Source organism: Hydractinia symbiolongicarpus, chromosome 9, assembly GCF_029227915.1.
Source record: "Hydractinia symbiolongicarpus strain clone_291-10 chromosome 9, HSymV2.1, whole genome shotgun sequence".
In the NCBI taxonomy this organism is placed as follows: Eukaryota; Metazoa; Cnidaria; class Hydrozoa; order Anthoathecata; family Hydractiniidae; genus Hydractinia; species Hydractinia symbiolongicarpus.
In genome coordinates, this window is record NC_079883.1 from 14,033,287 (window position 1) to 14,047,916 (window position 14,630).

A 14,630-nucleotide genomic window follows, 5' to 3' on the forward strand; every position below is an offset into this window, starting at 1 on the left:
CGATAAACAAGTATGTATGGGAGTACACACCACACAACAATAATATACAGGAGAAAATAAACAATCCGAAAGTCAACAACAAGAAAAACTCAACCATCTTAAAATTCTGTAAACCCCTGTCAAAAGCTTATAATAAAAAAAAAAATAATGATCGATTTATCGGCGAGGGTTTTTTTTTAATTAACCGCATTATCTTAATCTCATTGTGCAGGTGCTTATTTGATAACAGGTAAAGAACTTTAAGCTTATAAATGCAAAAAAACAAGAAATGTCGTTAAAAAGGATAAGTTCCCTTTGCTGTATTTTTGATGTTTCTTGAATGAGTACTTCTTCAATGATACACTCCTTCTGATGAAAAAGAAAATTACTTAGATCACTGGAGGACTGTATTAGACTGAGCACAAAAAATAAGATATGCCGTAAAAAGATCACGTGACTTTAAGAGTCCCCGATAAAATCCCGAACATAATATTTAACATGGAGTACTTATTTGAAAAGCAAACTTTCTCAAAGACTTTCTCAAGCTTTTTGCTTTTCAAATATTTAGTTTCGCAGCATTTGATAAACTTTGTGAAAATCAACATACACAAAAACTTTCGTAGCGCAATTTGGATATCACGTTTTAGCGACTTTTCAACACGCAAAAATGCACACACAAAAAATATTACAATTCATTTTTCGGAAATGTCTTTTTGATAATAATTCCGGTTAAGCAATACACGTGAAATTTTTTGTAATTGATTCATCTGAGCAAAACTGGAGGATATTTTTTGCTGGTAGCTAAAATAATAAGTCTAAGTTTGGCGTTAGATTTGTCATTTAAAGTATTAGAGAAAACGACCATATGGTGAATGATTATATCGCCTCCATATACCCTTTTTTATTAACTAATGATATACTGGTTGTAGTTGTAATTCTAGTGTCGAGTTAACTAATGGATTTTAAAAATAGACAAAATAAACAAGGATAATCTGTTAAACCATTCTAGAAGTAAAACTGGGTGGCAAAATTTTGAATTTGCTATAATTACATCAAAACAAGATTCCTCTTTAGACCTAGAAAATTCTGCCTTAGAACTTATTGTAATGAGCCTGAAAAAGAAATCTATCCTCTATTGGATGTTTTATCACTCAGGTTTGGCAAGGTTGGACCTGATGAAGTGAAAATAATATATTTCACAGAGTCTCTATGTTGTATCTATATCATAATACCCGTATACGTCTGTCTGTCTGTCACGCAAAATGGTAGCTTAGTTGCGCAATAGCGAGAAGCACGCAATGCGGTATAAAAAGGACAGGCAAACCCGTGGATCTTCCACGGTCTAACGACTAGTCATCTATATTATACATATTGACTGCGCTAAGCTTCTATTGTATCTAAGAATGTTGTTACCATACCAACGCTTGTCTAGTGCCACAATATCAAAAAGTCGCAGACATTAAAAACTCCATGTGAGTCTATTGGCTTCCTCAAGCTGATGTTAGGACAGGAGAAGAGTAATTTGCTCTCTATTAATTAAGACTTTTCTATAAAAAGAAATCTGTGGTGTTTTAACATGTCAAGTTGTTACAATGACAGCTATAAACTGCCTAACACTGGAAATAGTGAGAGCACTAATCATTCTTGAGGAAATTGATTGTTTACCAATTATGTATTATGTATTATGTATTATTATTAATATTAACATTTATTAGGTTCAACTTTCACAAATTGTTCTTTTCCCTAAACATAAAATATACAAATAAAATGTATTACTTTGTAACGTTTATCTATACCTACTATGTTTTGTTTTTTTTCTAAAAAACAGGAGAAAACACCACCTACAACAAAGTAGTTTAAGGTCAAGACTATTCCATTGTAAAGGGTCTGGATTTAAGCAATAAAATATTGACGCCAAAACATTGTGACGCCCAAACATGGTGACGCCCAAACATAAAACACGTATGATGCGTCGCCCAGCAGTAATTGACCAATTTCCCTTTCACTTGTACAAAAAAAGGAAATTATGCATTAAATCACCTTGTACAATAACAAAAACAAACTCGATTATTAAGTGAGACAACTTTTATCATAGGTTTAGTAACACTGTTCGGGTTTACACATAACAGAAATCGTTGTTTCGAATGACTTACATTATAAGAAGGTTTCAAATTTCATGCTACAAATTCGTAGCAGAGTCACTGTTTACTGTCGTGGCCATTATAGCAATACAAAACACAAAATACAAAAATAATTAGACAAGTTAATTGATTACATCTTTTGTAATCTTAACCCAAGAGCGCTCCTATAGCTTGTTTTAAAGTGATTTTACAAAGACTCAATAACACAATCCTATAAGCGATCAACATTTAGACACGCAACAAGATAAAGTCTGCATTTTATCCCAAGAAAACGCCCTAGAAATGATTGGCATTGATGCCTTTTATTGTTGTTGAATGTAAATATTTATTTACGTTTTGTTTGCACAAAAAACAATAATGCGATTCGACTGATAGTTGCAGTGAACATAGTTAATTTCAAAATCGAAGCAACGTTAGTAATTTCTTTCTGACTGATCTTTGTGCTATTACAATTTACATCAAAATCAAGTAAATATACTTAAAAATGTTTGTAGTCTTTCTTCTACTGTAGCGTTTCCGCGCCAATAACTTGTACTTATTGGATTTACTTATTTATTGAATTTTACTATTTTACCGCAGAGTCCATTCAGAACAAGAAGAACTAAGTGTTTTAACTAAATGTTCAGGGGTTAACTTTTGTAGAACGAAATTGACGTGTAATTTCGCGCGCTATATTTCCAGCAGCAAGTTAATATAACATGTATCAATTTTGCGCAAGACTATTCTTTAAACCTTTTTTTGGAGGGGTTTATTTTTTTTAACTTTGTTGTTAGGGAAAGTTAAGGAAATTAATTTTTGCGATAACATATTTTCACGAAGTTGAAAAGTCCCTACCTATATCGCAAAAAAATTGGTGACATTTTGTTTCTCGTTTTATACCGTTTTCACGGACTCAAGGAAATAGTTCGAGTAATCGAGTGGTGTATTTTCATTTCAAGCGCTGATACACCATTTTGCGACCAAATGCACTTGAAATCACAATTTGTGATTCGTATGTTGTGGTTTTAATATTTTGGTTCTTTTACGTAGCTAATTTAATTTTGGGATTAACAAAAAATTTCACTATTTTCGCATAAAAAAGATAAAACCGTGTAATCACATCAATATTGTTTCCTAACTTCGATCTTAAAAGAGTATTCACAAGCATTCGTAATCTGTAGCCTTTTCAAACATAAATAAATAAATAAATAAATAAATGAATAAATCGTTGTAGCAGGTCTTTTAAAATAGAAATGGTACGAAAATTAAACATACAATTCCTGTAAAAATTTTGCACAACTAAATAAAAGTATGGACAGATAATTCTTAGTCGTCATCGAACACAAAAATTGTAAGACAAAAAACAGCTTGAGTTTGCTAAGAGACTGGGCAAAGGGCTGCTGCTTAATTAAGATATGATCTTCAAGCATAACTTTTGTGCATTTCTGTTCTGCGTAATAACTAAACCAATGCTGGCATTTTTTAATATTTTAGTGCACAAGTGATAATTGATATAGTTCAGAACTTACCGAATAAGGTATGTGATTTATATAAATGATAAGATATATATTTATTAATACGAATTTGCAAACATCAATTATTTTCTATTGACAGTAGCTAAAACGGTTGGGTTTAGCCCGGAAGTTTTTTTTAATTTTAATGGAGATTTTGTAAAAAAAGGTACAGCGTGTTTTAAATAATCGTCAAAATCTATCAATCTCTTTTTTTCAGTTTTCTTAATATTTTCTGAGCTATAAGTTGAAACTGCTTATAATCTCAGCCTCAACTCAAGAAACATTGTAAGTCTTATAAAAAAAGGACGTGCATTGAGAAATATTTATGTTGGCAGGTGCGAGCGAATTTTCCAGTGTCACTTCAGTGGTTTCCATACGATTGGTTAAAGCTACTACTTGGTTTAAATTTTGCTGGTCAATCAGGTCAGGAAAATAATGACCAATGACTTTTTGCAGAAATGAAAATAAATAAATAAATAAATAAACAAATAGGCTTTGTATTAAAGATGGAGTTTCTTTCAACCGACAGTAAGTTAGAAATACTTTGTGCCTCGTTTGTTACACTTGATTCTAAAGTTGTGTCGTAATTAGTAAAACTTTCTCCGCGTATAGATCTTACCTAAGATAACAACGGAACTTTTTAAACAATTTCTTATCTACATAAACGGCTGGTTTCCTGATTATTTCGTTATCAGTGATTATTATCAGTTTTGTAGCATCGTTTTTTAAAAAGTGCAGAATTGATCAAAGACCTGATTGCTTCGAAGAAAATGCAAGGCGGATGTCCATATGATAAGTTTTCCCGCAAAACGGGATTCCTATATTTCTAGCAATGCTTAAGTTGACAAAGTAAAATTACATCAACCCCTACTGGGAACAAGTACGTATTAAGCTATGAACCAAAAAGAAACTCTATTTTTCAATTTAGAAATGACAATTTTAACTGTATTAACATCCCTTTCCGAATCCTCACTGATACCAGCATGTGGAGAGGTAAAATTGGATAAAAGTGTTACTAATTTTAGAAAAAAATAGTTTTATATAAATTCTTAACAAATTTGGATATGAAAGGCGCTCTCCATGACGGGCGAAAATCTAACCGAGTCAATCCTGTGAATTCTTCCATGTTTTCAGAAAGAGGATACACGAGTCTAACTAATTGTTCCAAATATGAACCATCTTGGTCTTTAGCTTGTCGAACAATTACCCAAGCTTAATATATTAGACGAAAGAAGGTCAAAATCGTGTGTATCTAAAACTCACCAGGACCAAAACCATAATAGGGAATAAAATAACCAGTGATTCTACGATTATTAACCACAGCAGTTTAAGTATAGATGCAAATTTTAAAACATACTTAAATTTTAAGCATAAAAACAGAAGCCCAGTTTCAATTAAAGCCCATGCAAAAGTTTGGGAAACATGACTCAATAAATTCATTATTATTTGGATGTAAAATTCTGGTAGTCAGTTTAGCCGGAATCTGTTGCAATGTTGCAAAGATAAGGCTGAACAAAAAATTACTGTTGCTTATTACAGAGAAACGCGTGTCACTCATTGGACTTTAAAAGTCAATGTTTACAGTAAGTCATAATTTCAGCGAACAATTTACGCTAATTCGGCAGTTTTGTCTAAATGGTTTTATTCGATCAATCAAGTGCAAAATATACATTAGTTAAATAAATACAAAAATTGAAACTATTCAAAAAAAAATGTGATAAAACTGATGTAATTAACTTTTTCGAATTAACACATGTTCAATAATTTTCAAATTAGGCCAAAATCCTAAAACAGGAAATTCTGCTATACTAAAATTTATTACTTAAACAACGAAGAAACATGAAGCAACAATTTAATAAAAAAAGGCTATAGAAAACTAAGAAAAGATAAATATAAGGGTAATAGCTAGCTTAATTCTCTTATTACTCTTTAACAAATATTACCACCCAAGACAAAAAAACGAACAAACAGGAAACGAGAATACTATAACGACACATTTAACAAACAGATTAACATTCTTGAGCGTTATCAAGTCCTAAACAACCTCACATAGTTTTTGACTTCATAATACATTCGAGAGCTCCCACGTGTTGAGTGTATGCAATTAAGGGAGGAGCTTTAGTTTTACGATGCTGTTAAGTTAAAGGTCTGTTTTCACTTGATGTTTTTTTTTTGCGTTAGCACTAACTGAAAAGTGGTTTTGTTATGTAAACAGGGTTTTGGAATGTAGCTACGCGTCTGCAATTACTAACTATATTTAGGCTAGTTTTTTGAATGTCAATTTAACAGTGATTTGATATTTTAACATAAAGATATCTCCGTTTCATACCTAATCCAAGTGAATGTTTTCATCGGCTTCAATTCGTGTTCAAGTTGTTCCAATCAGCAGTGTCATTGATTTCAAAACGTCTTCAATGCCAGAGGAGTTGGCTGGCTAATAAAAGACGAAGCAGGATGTTTAAATACAACAGGTTCATTATTGATACTTCAACAGAACAGACTTAAAAGTTGCAGCAGAATTAACTGATAAAAATAAAAAAACAGGGTTTTTTTATCCATTTTTAAGAAATTTTCATGAAAATGGCGACAAGAAATCTATCGAGCTGACAAAACTTTTACTTAATTAGCCATTTGTTTTTTGTGACAGGAATGATAGGTGAGAGTTTTGCCAGCAATGCAATTACAACTGGAATGTTCAATTGTTACATTTCAATTATTCTAAGTTTTCTCATACGGATGCTATTCTCAATGCAAAAATTCTGAAATTCTATTGACCTTTATCCCACGAAATGATTGTTTACGAAAATCTCTTTCCTCTTCAAGCGAAATGGAAACAAGAATAACTGAGCTAATAATTTTTCTTGAAACTATGTGCTTTTTATTGAGTATCGCATTAACAAGTTATTTGGTTACTTACCGTCAACTAAGTGACAATTTTGTATCGAAATTGAACAATCTCATGAGCGATGAAATCCTTTCCATTTTTTAAAAGGCTAAGAAGGTAAAAAGTTGAAGCCCTGTTAATAAAAATTACAAACGAGAACATCTTCGACCAAATATTTTTTTTTGTCCTGTCAAAGTGAAATTTTTTAAAAATTGTCGATGTATTGTCTTTGATTTGTCGCAAAAGAATATATAATTTCGTTACTAGTAGCGTTTTGCCAATAAGCAAAGTTAAAAATTAGGAAAAGGCATTATGTAATGAAAATATGACTTCATCCATTGCTTTCGTAGAAAATATTTTACTTCTTATGTTTTTGTTTTTAACACGCCATCATTCGGAAGGAAGCGAGTAAAAAAGTTTGCCCATACCTTTCCTGAAGTAACTTTTTAACTATAAGACTGGAGACAGACTTTTAATTGCGTAGAAATTACATCAAGGAAGCTCATAATCAAGGCTAATCAAGGCAATAAATAACAAAAACATTTGGACAACAAAGACCCGCCTTGATTACTTCCAGCCGCAAAGTTGTCATGTCACAACAAAGAAAAGCCAACTAAAATAATACCGAAAGGAGCTTGATCTCTCTTCCATATGAACTTAGAGTCTTTATTATATTTTATGTTAAAACAAAGATTTTAGCTCATAAGAAAAATGTAGGTATTCTTATAAAAAAATCTTGTATATCCCATTATCAACAAACGTGGCAGAATCAACAGGATTTGCTCGGTTAGATTTTCGCTCGTCATATCTCGCAAAGTAGCTATGTGGATTTTTGTCAGGTTTGTTAGCATAGTAATAAAATTACTCCACAGGGATTCAAATTAAACTTACGACGCAACCATATTAAACACACAAATGCAGATATATTATAGAGATACCAAATTTAAATTTATGCAACCATCGTACAATGATTTGACCTTTCTCTCGTCGGGTTCATGTGCATGAAACAAAATTATTGAACTTAAGCATAATATATCTGCCCCTTCATGCAGGAATTAAAAATATTGAAAGCATGGTACCACGATGATGCATAGGCCAGTTAGAGAAGTACTTTTTATGTCCAAAACACGTTTTTGACCTGTTGCTTTGGCTCTATGTTAGTTGTCAATAAGCATTTTTCCGAAGTTTTGTAAAAAGTATTTAGCAAAGAGTTCTTTGGAAGGAAACATGTCTTCAGTAAGTTTTAGATAAGAATTTGTTTTTAATTTATTTTGTTTTCAAAATAGACACTATATATATAGCTACATTTAAAATTCGTTTGTAACGCATTTTTATTAGGGAAGCATGTATAAGGCGTTCTATATTTAAGAACAACGCTTAAACAGACCGGATATTGCTAGGAGGGGTAATAGAATTGTTGCACTATATTTTTAACATATTCTTTTATTACTAGTATTTGTTCTTACTAATTATAACATATAATCGCGATTAAATTATGATAATTGCATAATTTATGTGCATATATTGTATTACGGAAAATTATATGAGATATATTGCAAAAAGTTTGCCTCACAAAATTAACACTTAAAACTTTATATGTTGATATTTCCTCTTCTTTCTTTATTTATTTTTTTGTGGAAAGTAGAATGTTCGAATTGAATTTTATACATGATACATAATTTCACTTATTTGTTCAATTTATTAATATTAGACAATTTTTCTCAGTCTAAAGAAATCGATAAAACACTGCAAATTGATTTACGATTCATATACGTATTATGTTAGCGTATGATGTTGCGAGAAAACTATAGAAATATATTCTCTTATTTCAAGAGAGCGTATTTCATATCTCTACGTAAAAAACACGCAATTTCAATTATGTCACTTTGGTTCGCAATAAAATTGTAGCATAAAAAAACCCTGCCCTACATCACAATAGGAAATTTCTCTTTTTTGCAAAATATTGCAATAAAGTCTTGACTTTACGTAAATAAAAAAAATTCTTGTTAAATCCCTTAAAAATGGAAATCGCGCACTAATTACAGTCATTTTGCATCATGTTGAACTCTTATTAAAAAGCCTTTAGCCGCGGATTTAAAACCATTACAAACGTCACGCAAAACACACCATGACTCGTTAACATATTTCTAAAAGGAGTTTACACTTAATTACTAGTACTCTTCTAACTTTACATACGTCTATCAATGAGCCTGGGGTTTAAGTTGGAGTTTGGGGTTTGTTTTGTACATATTTTGCATATTATGGTTTCAGCTGCGGGCGAAAGCAGCGTGAAAGGAGCAATGCTGTATCGCAACAAACACTTGAAACCGATTCTCACATTTTTTTCTTTCTGTAAAGTACATAAAAAATAGATTTTCCACTAATTTTAAAATTGCGACTTGGTTTCTTCTTTTTCAATCGAAAATAGCATGCAATTTTAAAACAAACTTTTTGGCTGCAACATGGAAAATATAAAACCCTTGTTTAAGCACACGAGCATGCACAAGCTCTCATAGTTTCAACCGACAGAAATATTTTGATCAAATTGATGTGGTAAAATAACTTGGCAAGCATTCCAGGGTGAAAAAAAAATCGACAGTTCAACACGTTTCGTTATATCAACTGATTACACTCGACCACATGCTCGGCTGCGTTGCGATTTTTTAAACGAGTGCCAAACATTCTTTGCAATATTTGGAGGCGAAGAATCCTTTTGTTTTCTTTTTATTATGCACACATCGTGGTCTGTAATAAACATAATAAATTCCACAATTTTGTTTACCTCGTACATCAGCTAGTCACGAAGTCAACATAAATTCCACACTTCGAACATTTAAATCGTTTTTACCGCGCTTTTTTAGATGGGCACATAACAGTCGCACTTGTTCCCAGACCACTGCATGTGATCAATTTCAAAACCGTTTGATAAACAAAGCGACACACAATAATGCACAAATAAGCATGTTCTGTGAAACACTTCATAATGTTTATATTGCGTAGATTTAATATTTAAGCGATGAAAAGTTCACTGAAACTTTTTAAATTCGTAAGTTTAAATTCGTAAATTTTAAATTATATAAGGTTCAGATTAAAATGTCAACCTTACAAAACACTTGGCCTAAGAATTCCATATCAATATTATTAATTATCACCATGCAGCTTTAACTACCATTTTGCTTACTAAAAAATTGGTGAGATATTGTGCAAGGTGCTGCAAAATATGTTGATGTGTCTGACACAGATAACCTCTTAGGGAAGCCAATCCTAGCTACGATAAAAAAAACTATAATTTATCAGGAAATACAATTGCTAACTTGTGTCAATGTTGCTGCTATAGTGATTAAAAACTGTTATTTAGCTCATAGGAAAGGCGAATATTCGGTGGCACGTTTTACGATGCGTTTTTAGTAGACATAGACTCGTTATTAGACTTTAAAATTTCCGCTACTCGCACATTAAAGGTTTTATGCTGCTATTATCCAGAACAACCAGTCAGCAGATTTTCTTTTCCTTGGTAATCTCACGTTGACCTAAGTCAAATACGTCATTTCGCTTTCAAAGGGCACCCTGTCTTAATATCGTCTTTAACACGTGACGGCAACGCCCACTTAAACGACCCATAGTTGGTCAATTCAACATTCTTCACTTTAGTAAACTTATTTTGTAAAAAGGTATCATATGTAATATTGCCAGCTCTTTTAAATCCATCTTTAGGAAAATATTCTCCAGACACCAGGAATTGTAAAAAAAAAATTTGCTGAGAGAAATACCCGAAACTTATAATTTTCAGTATTTTCCCCCAAAATAGACAAAAAAAATAAACAAAAACCACAGAAATAATTAGAAATTCCACTGCGTTTAATTTAAAACAATATATATTTTCATCAAAATATTCTCATTCTCGAATAATATCGTTGGTGAACTCGCGAATCAATTAAAAAACTCATTACAACGAAATTGACATCGTTAATCACTTTAAATTGACACTGTCAACAATCAATATCTCATGGACAATTAGAAACGCTGTATAAAACGGTCGTGTAACTTATTGTTGCCAGCATTTGAACTTTTTCGTTGATCGAAAGAAGTACAGAAAGACGATTGCGAATGTAAATATATATACACACATATAAATATAAACAACAACAATAATAATAACAAAAACAAATAACAATAGCAACGACTTAAATAAATTATCTTCATAAGAAGAACATGGTAAATTGAGACAGTTATTAAAGGAACCATACATGTTTTAAAAAAGGAAAACCTACCAACAAAAAGTGTCGTAAAGTTTTAACTGCTGGTTTGCACAGAATTACTTTATCACAATGTTAAAGTGGCGACGAAAAAGTGCAGGTAATATTCTCGATGAGGTTGATGGCGAGAAGAGAAATGAACACGAGAAAAAAGAGGATCGTTTCAGCCGAAGTTACAACGAAGCTGAAATTTTGTCTTCACTCGCCAGCGATTCACCTTTTGAAGACTTAATGCTGGAAGATGTTTACAAAAGATTCGCGGAGCAGCATAAAAAAGAGTCGCCTTTGACTGTCGAGGAAGCCTTTATCGTATCGCCTTCTTCTAAAACGCGTCGAGCAAAACCCGAGAGGCGAATTTCACCTGCAAGTTTGCCCAGCATTGAAGAGGGAAACGAAAACGACGAATTGGCATCAATTGCCGATTCAGGAATATGTGACGACGATTTTGACTTTGAAGTTGAGAACAGGTATAGAAACAATAACCAAAACATAACTAAGAAATCGTATTTTGAACCTTTAAAAAACCCGGACGATGAAGAGTTTTTAAAAGTCAATCACGACGATGAGGGAGATCTGTTAGCAAGTATTAATGAGGAATTGCATAAAAGAAGCGACCACCAAAAACAAGACTTCCTACAACAAGCTCGACAACTTTCACAAGAATTCCTTACAAAACTTGATAAAAAAGAAACTAAGGGGGAGAAAATCCGTCCCTCTAGTATATGCTTAGACAATGATGAAAGGCCAAGCCATATTGAAACTGTTTTGCAAAGCTCTCCTCCACCTTTCTTACCTTTACAAACTTCCTCCCCCTCAGATATAGACATCAAAAATAAACAAATCTTTAGCAGGCTAAAGCTCAAAGCTGACTTACACAATCCAATGTTAAATAGTAGTGGTTCCGCAACCGAAGATATAACGCAGATTGAGTTGCCGAGTTCACTAATGTAAGTACGGAGTTGTGTCTCATTGGATTTACTTTTAAGATGTTATCTCGTTACACTGGATTTACACTTAGAGATTTGTTAGCCATATCATTGTCATGGTTTCTTACTGTTCGGCACATTTTATAAAAGGTCCTTGCTAATTTATTTGGGTACCTTCACCCTTTCTAATTCACTAAATGCGTCATTTATGAAACAACATATTTATTCGTTGTCATATTTACTCATGAAGATGAGTATCATTAGTTATTAAACACCATCAAAGTAACGGAAACACAATCAGCAACGTCATCCACCACTTGTGCTACCATCTTTAAATATTACGCGTAATGATTGGGTTTAACCGAAAGTTAATTAAAGAAAAGTCGTTAGAGGTTTTCTCCAATTGAAAGCTTCATCATATTTATCCGCCTACGATGTTTTCAACCATGTTGGTTTTATAAGGCATGGGGAAAGCATTTTTATGGGGTATAAAACTTAACATTTAGTAATTGTCGCGCCAACGCGGAAACTCCTTATGGTCGACGCGCAGTTTAATCACATTTTTTTATAAATTTGACTAGTATTACCATATGACAAACACTGTGCGCTACATTTTTTCTTGAAAATCGAATACAAGTAGCTTTAAAATCTTAAAAATGTGCTTGTTCTCACAGATAAATCTAATACTTTCCTACGCGGAAATTGGGAAATCCTTTTCTATTTGCGTAAATTGATTTCCCATTAACATAAATGCGAACACCTATTTTGCTATTTTCATCATGACTTATTAAAAATTGAATCAAACTCTTCCGCAGGACCAGCTGGGAATCGATGCGACGGAAAATACGCGCAAAGTGATTACGCTAACACGATTTGCGACCTCGTGTTCTTGTAAAATGATTTAGCTCACAGATTAGAAAAGTCTTGACGTCATTAAAATGACAGCTTACGAGAAACGCTAAAATTAAACGACAAAACTTTTTGCGGAAAAGCGAGAAACTTAACGATGTTTGAAATTTTACCATATATGGAGTTGCTGAATTCCAACGGATTTATTAAGTATTCTTTAACTATTCTTTAAAAAATCTTAACTTTAGCTATACAATATTTTTTATTTCTTTTTCTGCAAAATGAAACAAACAAACAAACAAACAAACAAAAAAATTGAACTATGCCTTAAACATGTTCTGCAAATAGATTTATTTCTTTTGCCATCATGGACGAAAAGAAGAATTTTATCTTAATTTCACCCCATAAAAATGTCGCCATTCGAAGATTTAACTTTTATGATAAGCTAGGAAATTACGGTCGTTTGTCTTTCCTCTATAATGAGTTTTAATTTTTAACAATTTGTTTTTGATAGAGTTTAGTGTTGTCAAATGTTACAATCTTTTGCCTACATGTGCTTATAAAATTTTATTTTTTTCTATCCTTCAGGTCAAGTATGCTATGGAATGGTGAAACTAGTACCAGACCTCCTTCAACAATAGATATTTATCAAACAATGCCACCCAATCGCTATCCAAAACGAAATAAGGATTTTATGACTCAGTTAACCAGTCAACCAGAAGAAGAGGGTAAGCAAAGAAAGAACACAAAAGAGTTTAAGGTGAACCTGGATGTTAATCATTACGCTCCTGAAGAAATCTTAGTTACGCTGGAAGATGGTAAACTTGTTGTGAACGGAAAACATTTTTCCGAATCGGAATATGGTTTTGAATCTTGCCAGTTCCATCGACGATACCCGATTCCAGTTGGGATTAAAAAAACGGATATCAAATCCCGAATCAGTGAAGATGGGATTTTAACAATAACTGGTAAAATGAGCCCACCGCAAGTCAAGGCGAAACCAAAGGTGAAAGCAAGAATATCTCGATATGACAATGTCGATAGCGGCCCTCAGAGTCCAACCCAACGTGAACCAGCGAGTCCAGTATCTTTGCCATCACCAACCAACAACTCGCCACCAACAAGTCCGGAGTTCCGTCGCGATAGCCCGGATGGATCACCATCAAGCCCGTTAGATATCGAACTTGCGAAGAACAACATCACTCAAAGAGAAGCACAAGACAATGATTTTTTTGAAGTTGACGAGAATACCTATGTTCTTAAGGTCACGTGTACAAGTTACAACCCTGAAGACATGGAAGTGAGAGTTTCTGGTCGCGAGCTTATTATTCGTGGTAGGCAGAAATTCAACCAAATAGAAGATGGCCATGAACGCATTCGACATAAAGAATTTACCAAACGTTTTTCCGTTCCGAGAAATGCTGACGTCGACACAATTACGTCACGCTTCACAAACAAGGACATTCTAATCATTGAAGTTAAAAAATTTAACAATTCACGCGAAAGATAAAAAAAAATAATAGATATCAGTATTATATAGCAAAAATTTATAAAGAAATTTTTTTCGACAATTTTTTTAAACAATGGACAAATAAAAAGTATATATACAGGCATTATTTTGATGTAAATTGAATTCGAATTTTTTTGTTACTGTTATTATTATTATTGTTTGTTTTTTTTAAAGAGATTTCTGGTATATTTTGATTTTTGTCAATAACAACATATAAGACATAAGCACTAATCCAGCGTGGAGATACAAGACACACTCAACGTGTGACCACGGCCACAAAATATTTTAATCGACTTTCTTAACTAATAAAGACACAATAGATCATGGCACACACGAACGTCTTAAATATTTATTTGGTCACGTGGATTTATGTTATTACGTCATTTTTTTATATGGTCATTGATTGACCAATGGATTATCCTTCCGGAATCATTGTAAATTTTGTAAAAAAATAAACTATTATACATAAAAAATTATTTATCTCATATACCCTTTAAAAAATACCGTAACTGTGTTTATGTTCTGCAACAACTTTGATCTTATGCTTTTTTCCCGCCAACAAAAAAGGAGGCTTGGGAACGACATTACGTTT

General features: G+C 32.6%; 1 protein-coding gene across 1 annotated transcript; it reads left to right on the top strand.

Moving 5' to 3' along the window:
- The first annotated feature begins 10,587 nt into the window (after positions 1-10,587).
- LOC130657268 (uncharacterized) lies at positions 10,588-14,317 on the top strand. Its single transcript, XM_057460247.1, has 2 exons — positions 10,588-11,700; positions 13,117-14,317. The coding sequence occupies exons 1-2, from the start codon at positions 10,826-10,828 to the stop codon at positions 14,036-14,038; spliced, it is 1,797 nt and encodes a 598-aa protein (XP_057316230.1). The 5' UTR covers positions 10,588-10,825; the 3' UTR covers positions 14,039-14,317.
- Positions 14,318-14,630: the final 313 nt, after the last annotated feature.

What these genes read in the sequence shown, in the direction of transcription:
- LOC130657268 (XM_057460247.1), top strand. Translation starts at nt 10,826, where the DNA reads ATGTTAAAGTGGCGACGAAAAAGTGCAGGTAATATTCTCGATGAGGTT. An exon ending in GAGTTGCCGAGTTCACTAAT is followed by an intron (nt 11,701 to 13,116) that starts GTAAGTACGGAG and finishes TCTATCCTTCAG; the next exon opens with GTCAAGTATGCTATGGAATG.